The following is a 7,692-nucleotide window of genomic DNA, read 5'->3' as shown; positions in this document are numbered from 1 at the left end:
TGGATTTTTTTTGTATCTTTTTGCAAAGATGAATAGGAAGTTAGTTGTTGCCATCTCTTTATCATTTTAGCCTTTTCTTTTGTTCCCTTAGAGCCTTTGGAACTTTTGAATAGCAATATGTATCTATTGTCCAGATCAGCTTGCGCTCACATCAATTATTTCTTCAAATGCATATTACTTTGCATTAGCACGTGTACCAACATGTTCACCATAGACATGGTGTTCCACATCAACACATATATCATACGCTCACATCAACTATTTCACCAGATACATAATACTCCGCATTAGCACATGTAACGACATAATCACCATAGACATGTTGTATCACATCAACACATATATCAATTATACATATCACTTCAAACATATGTATCAACACATGTTCCAACTATTTTACCATAAACTTGTTGTCTTGCATTGGCACATACAATCTTTTTCTGTCTCTTCAGAGATTTGAGTGTTGATCTCTCTTGCGACTTGCGCCATCTTCATTGAATCACTATATCACACCTTGTGGCCGTAACAACAACAACATATCCAATGACATCTCACAAGTAGAGTCTGAATAGGATAGAATGTATACAAACCTTACCCTGTGTTGTCCTAAAGACCTTCGAGTCAGTACAATAAATCTCAAGGGAAAAGTGGAATACAGAACAAAAAGCAAGCACTCTATTTTTAATATACCAAATACTGTTTCTAGTACATATTAACACACCAAAATCAAAAGATACACAAGCTTATACACACACAACAATGATCCTATAACAAGAAACAGCACCTTAATGAGCATATATATTTACAAACCAAGCTCAATTCACACACAGCCACAAACAGCATGGCTGGTTCTTCACATTATGAAATAGACTGATAGAATTTTACAAACCACGATGACCTTACAGACGATGAAGAGGAAGCATGAACATATATATATATATATATATATATATAGATATAGATATATATACTTCTGAGATCGAGAAGGACCGGCATAAGTACCAGTCACTCTTACTCGCCTTCGAATCAAATCCTTGCACGCTTGAGCAAAATGATGAAAGCTGTAAACCTACATTCTGTCGATAGGCTCCATATGGCCCTGCACGGCTAAGCGCTCTGATACATCAGCTAGTGATTTGAGGTTACACCGAATGAGGGCCTCAACAAAGTAACAAGTTTCATCCTTGGTATTCCCATCTGGTACATCCACCACGAATGACTCGACTACCATTGTTCCAGGCCTTCCGTCAATGACCTCCGGGTGAACAGTGATAATTGATGAGTAGTTCTGCAAGTTATGTGAAGAAACATTTAGACAGTCACCATTATCTCTTGTTTTTACTTCCCGGGATGATAGCAGAACATGTGGTGACGAACCTAAGAATCCAAAGTGAACAACCAACAGAACACCCCCAACCCCCAAACCCAAATACACACAAAAAAGAGGGAAAATAAATGAAAAGATCATAAGAAAAACTTCATGAATAAATAGAGCAAATAAACCGACTATATAGGTCACTTGCTGATACTTCACGCTTCACCCGGTAGATTTTACGAGGGAAAAGTTATGGAAACATTCTTTTGATGACAAGGGAACTCGCAACCGCTACCCTTCGGATGCGCACAAGGTAACATTCAAATGCAGATTCAAAATTAGTTCTAATGGGTTAAAGGTTCGTAGGAAGAATGATATTTATACTAATTTCCAAGGATTTTCACATATATATCTACGGTCTAGATAAAAACATGTGGGTTCAACTGAACCCATTCCTAAAAGTATAGATCCATCGTTGCATCTACACTTCTTCAATCCAAAGCAAAAAAAGTAGAAAACAACTCTGCTAAATACAGACGGAACGTTACCTACCAGCAATACTCGTCTTCATAATAAAAGAAGAGTCATAGAACATTTCAACATACTAGGTACTTCCACAGAACTCACAGTTTGTTAAAACAGACTACAATATACTACCATAGAGTACCTACTCCTCTCAACTAGAAAATGGTAACAAGCAGTGTCTACATGATATTTGAACACAAAAGGCCTGAGAACGCACTCCCTGTTAGTTAAGAGGACCACCAAAAATCAGCCACAAAGTTCTCAGCTTTTCTGCATTGAACCTTGGCATATAACATGTTGAACACATGTATTGTCACAGCTTTTGTTCAAGTACAAGAAATGATCATGGTTATTATATTTTAAGACACGGAAAAAGATTTACTGTCAGGGGTGGTTTTGAACCTTTTAATAGAGACAAGTTCAAAAAATTCTCAAGCTTAAGAAAGTACTTGGGCTGATTATCTATAAATAGCAAAAATTTAAGAACATTAAAATCTCTTCACAGAAATATGAAGAACGAACCACGAACCAGTAACCACTCACCTCTGAAAACCAGGAAAAGCAAGTACGAACAAATAGTTCAACTTTTGCAGTAACATGCAGATACAAGATGGCCGGAGTAACATGATTTTCACTATTGAAGATGCATCTGATTTTGTATTCCTTCTTTAATGAAAACGAAACTTTAATTAGAAGCTCTAACATGTCATCTTGACAAAGTTGCCAACACATATACTTTTGTTTATTGGAAATGCTTCCCACTCATATAAATAAGCATCTAACACGCCTATGCCATGCATATCAAATGATGAGATAAAAGATTCATACCCTAAGCCTGTGATCTCCACCTACGATCTTTACACCAAAAATGTGCTTGTCATCATCTAGAAGCTCTAACCTCTCCTTGCTTGTGGTAGCTGGGAGTCCGGACTTAACATTCACCTCCCTAACACTTCCGATTTCAAGGTCCCCTTGCACGATGCACCTGCTAACAAATGGTTTGTACCTTTGTGGTTGATCAAACCTCCTCACTAATGACCAAACCTATCAAATATACCAAAAACCAGTAAGTACCCAGTGAAAAAAACATACATAGTACATCCACTTTCCGTCTTTAAATAGAATACATGTAAACCATAGAAATCCAAAACAGTCTACTATTCTTCAATCTTTTCCAATGATCAATTGACAAGCCTGAACAATTGTAAGAACATCAATGAAATTAAGTAATAAAATAATCAAACGTCTTGAATTCTTTCAAACTCGCTGCTTTTTTTCTACCTCATAAACAGCTTAAAATACATTGTCCAAAGAAAAGTTCAAAGGCATCTAATTTGTCTCTGAAACTAGCTTCCTCAACAGATAAAGATGGAGCTCTTTTTTCAGTAACCAACCCCTCTTCTCTCAAATCCACAACTATTGTGAAAACTAAAATCCATAATCTATGTTATCGAAAAACACTAAAGATTGTTTTTTTCACCCCTCCCTAGGAACTCTCACCATTTTTGTTTCCTTGGTGACTCGAACCCACGACATCAAAGTCGGAGGTGGAGGGTGCTTACCATCCGCTTACCCCTCTTGTTTCAATATATTAATCCCATCAATGTAAAGCTAAATCCTAACTGAAAATACAATTGTAAGCAACCCCGAGTTGGAAAAAGAAGCTTCAAATTTCAACTACTACAACTCTAAATCAACTTAACAAGATGGGGTCATCACTATAAATCATTCAGATTCCTTCTGCTCCTTCATTCTAATACTCAATTACACAAACCAAAACAAACAAACAAAAAACCATCATAGTTATTCTCAATAAAAGGCAATCACATACAGATCTGATCAAGAAAAGCTTAAAAAAAACCATTAAAAACCAAACTTTTTTTCAACAAACTGAATTGGGGCTACTTACAACATCAACAAGATCTCTGATACGCTTTACAAATGAGAAATTGCATTACTTATCCTAAAATAAACATAGAAATCCAATCTTTCTTTCAACAAACTGACTTGCGGCAACTTACAACATCACCAAGAGCTCCAATATGCTTAACAAGTGAGAAATTGTACTAATTATCCTAATATAAACATAAAAGTCCAATCTTTTTTTCAAGAATCAAACTTGGGGCTACTTACAACATCACCAAGAGCTCTAATATGCTTAACAAATGAGAAATTGCATCAATTATCCTAAAATAAACATAAAAATCCAATCTTTTTTTTTCCAATACACTGAATAGGGGTTACCTACAACCTCAACAAGGGCTCTGATATGCTTAACAAATGAGAAATTGCATCTAATTATACCTAAAAATAAACAATAAAAATTCAGTCTTTTTTTTTCAAGAATCTAACTTGGGGCAACTTACAACATCACCAAGAGCTCCAATATGCTTAACACGTGAGAAATTGTACTAATTATCCTAATATAAACATAAAAGTCCAATCTTTTTTTCAAGAATCTAACTTGGGGCAACTTACAACATCACCAAGAGCTCTAATATGCTTAACAAATCAGAAATTGCATCAATTATCCTAAAATAAACATAGAAATCCAATCTTTCTTTCAACAAACTGACTTGCGGCAACTTACAACATCACCAAGAGCTCCAATATGCTTAAAATATGCTTAACAAGTGAGAAATTGCATCAATTATCCTAACATAAACATAAAAATCCAATCTTTTTTTTTCCAATACACTGAATAGGGGTTACCTACAACCTCAACAAGGGCTCTGATATGCTTAACAAATGAAAATAAACATAAAAATTCAGTCTTTTTTTTTCAAGAATCTAACTTGGGGCAACTTACAACATCACCAAGAGCTCCAATATGCTTAAAATATGCTTAACAAGTGAGAAATTGCATCAATTATCCTAACATAAACATAAAAATCCAATGTTTTTTTTCAACACACTGAATAAGGCTACCTACAACCTCAACAAGGGCTCTGATATGCTTAACAAATGAAAACAAACATAAAAATTCAATCTTTTTTTCAAGAATCTAAATTGTGGTTGCTTACAAGATGAACAGGAGCTTTAATATGCTTTACAAGTGATGAACTACACTGATTATCTCTAACATCATGTCTATGATGTCTCCTAATATACTCATCTTCACTACTAATTTTTCTATCAACGTTCATGATGCTGACCATATCGCCGGAGAAAAAACAACGGCACCGACAACCTCGTCCACGGCGAATAAATCTGGAAAAGAAAAAGTGGAAAATGGGAAAAAAAATAAATTAGAAAAGGCCAAAAGACACCGCCATTAGAACCTCAAATTATTTTTTGAGTGGTTTAAATTTGATGGATTTTTTTATTTTTTATTTTATTTTCTCATCCACATCTATAACCTCCATTATTGTTATTATTATTTTTTCTTTGATTAAAGAATTAAGATAATTTGTGCAAGTGGGCCTTTTGGTGGTGGGGATATGTATTAGTTTTCTAAATTTAATTAATATTTTAATCTAAAATGGAGAAAAACTACTTTTTACAAAAGTAGAAATTGATAATGTTATTAGAATAATATATTTGACGTTGTAAGATAAGCAATTGGTTAAAATCTTTTTTAATAATATTGTGCCCTTGTCGTTGTAGGCTTGAAAGTATCTTGACTACTATTCATTCCAGTTTGTTTGTTTGATTTGAATAGACGTGAAGTTTGAAAATGTAAAAATAATTTTTTAATTTTATGATCATTAATCAAAGATATATAAAATATATCAATATGTCATTTAATCTTATGATTTTAAATATATCATTTGAAAAAATAGAATTAAAAAAATCATCAAAAGAAATATTATTTTCTAAAACGAACTTTAAAAAAAAGGCAAAAATATTGTATAGTTTGGTTCAAAATCAAATTATTGTGATTACTGGGATTATCGCAAGGATTATCTACCATATAATTTCAGTGTAAAACAAAAGTTCTTGCAATTTATAATTTCAAACATTTATGATATTTGTATGATTCCATTATAAAATTATGTCAAAATAAAATAAAATAAGGAGTTCAAAATTAAATTATTTTAGTTATAAAAATATGTCTCATAAAATAAAATAGATGCATTATCAAACACTTTATCCTATTAAAATTTGGATTCTAGTCAATCATTTTCTTCGTTCCAATCGAATAAATCGATAGCCTACACTTATTGGTACAATGATTTGTTTTGTTCCTCGATGTTTGATGAATTTAAATAATTTGAATTTACATTGAAAAAAATTATTTTTAGGGATAAAGTATTCCCTATGAGAGATGATTGTTTCCATATTCAACTCAAACTCAAAACCTTTACGATTAAGGATAAATGAATATTTACCACTTTAATGCTATAATTTTTTTACAAATAACAATTTGCACTTATAGAAAGCATACTACACTCCTTTTTGGGTGAAAACACACACAAAAGAATCACTACTTGTTTAATAATTAGCCATCATCCACAATTATTAATCCACTGCTAATCCATCATTAAAATCACCAAACAACCACTAAATGATCATCCATAGGGGAAATTAAATTGACATTATTGAAAAAAGCTAGGTAGGAGGTGAGCGGTTTTTCTTTCGATGAAAAATAACATTATTTATATTCTTCTCTATATATATATACAATAGATGTTAAATTCTTTTTGACCTTTTTATACGTTTATTTTTTCATATTCAATTCTCTTAATGAAAAATTCTGACAAGTCTTATCAAGAAAATCTGTCTCTATCATTATTCACACAGGAAAAACTAAAAAGAGACAGATAGATAAGGAGGGTGAAGCATGACATCTTGTTTTATTAAGTGAAAGTAACATATGTGGAAGAAAATAATTGAAAAAAAAAAGGAAGAAAAAGAAATATAGATAAGAAAAAGGTAAAGAATACAAAAAAGTATAAAAAATAATTAAATATGCACATAACATAGCATGTTTATCACTATAATACTTTAACACATACTTGAATATGACTTTTATATATTTTAATTCAAAATAATTTTAGGGGTGTTCTCGAACAAGCGTGTAATTGAAAATTTCAAATAAATTTAAGGGTATTTTTATATTTTTTTCCATTAAATTCTATATTAAGTGAAATTAGTCAAATATCTAAAACACCCCCTTCTTCTTCACTTTATTGTTACAAGTTTACAACAATATATACGTAGAGTTCTAAACAAATGTAATTTCTTCAATTACTAGACTATTTTAGGGGACTATTGTTGGTAGGTCAGTCGGATCATGAGTGTGGTGGTAGAGTTCTAAACAAATGTAATTTCATCAATTACTAGACTATTTTAGGGGACTATCGTTGGTAGGTCAGCTGGATCGTGAGTGTGGTGAAAATAAACGACTTTCCAAGAAGTCAATTGGAAATATTTTTGTCGAAATTAAAAGAAAAGTTGAATATTGTGAATACATCGAGTAAATATTACTAATAAACTACACAGTACACACTTATTAAACTTCAAATTTTATTTAAATTATGTCGAGTATTGTAATTTGGCATCTTTGTAAAAATAGCTGGTAGATTAATGTACTGTTTACTTTTTCTTAACCGATATATATTAATTATATACATAGTTATAACTTATACATATATTATATACTAGATAATGTTGCCCGTGTTATGCACGGGCCCAATAATATAAATGGTATATTTTGGGGTTAATAACCGAGTTTTTGAAGCGATTGTTTGCGTGGATAAAGGAATAAGTTTTTTTATCACAAACCTGTACTTTCTTTGACGCTATTTAAGGCATAATAAGACTACCCACATACAACATTTTTGAAATATTTTATGTTGTCAATTATCATGATTTATAGTATTTTTACGCAATTTTTAAATATAAAAAAA

General features: G+C 31.9%; 1 protein-coding gene across 1 annotated transcript; it reads right to left on the bottom strand.

Annotated features, from left to right (window-relative positions):
• Positions 1 to 653: 653 nt before the first annotated feature.
• Positions 654 to 5,156, bottom strand: LOC102591194 (abscisic acid receptor PYL9-like). Its single transcript, XM_006343807.2, has 3 exons — positions 4,864 to 5,156; positions 2,669 to 2,884; positions 654 to 1,288 (listed from the first exon to the last, which is right to left on the bottom strand). The coding sequence occupies exons 1-3, from the start codon at positions 4,996 to 4,998 to the stop codon at positions 1,070 to 1,072; spliced, it is 570 nt and encodes a 189-aa protein (XP_006343869.1). The 5' UTR covers positions 4,999 to 5,156; the 3' UTR covers positions 654 to 1,069.
• Between the last annotated feature and the right edge of the window lie 2,536 nt (positions 5,157 to 7,692).

Source organism: Solanum tuberosum, unplaced genomic scaffold (genome assembly GCF_000226075.1).
Source record: "Solanum tuberosum cultivar DM 1-3 516 R44 unplaced genomic scaffold, SolTub_3.0 scf00048, whole genome shotgun sequence".
Classification (NCBI taxonomy): domain Eukaryota; kingdom Viridiplantae; phylum Streptophyta; class Magnoliopsida; order Solanales; family Solanaceae; genus Solanum; species Solanum tuberosum.
The sequence above is the reverse complement of the archived record's forward strand: the minus strand, read 5'-3'. Positions and strand labels throughout refer to the sequence as shown.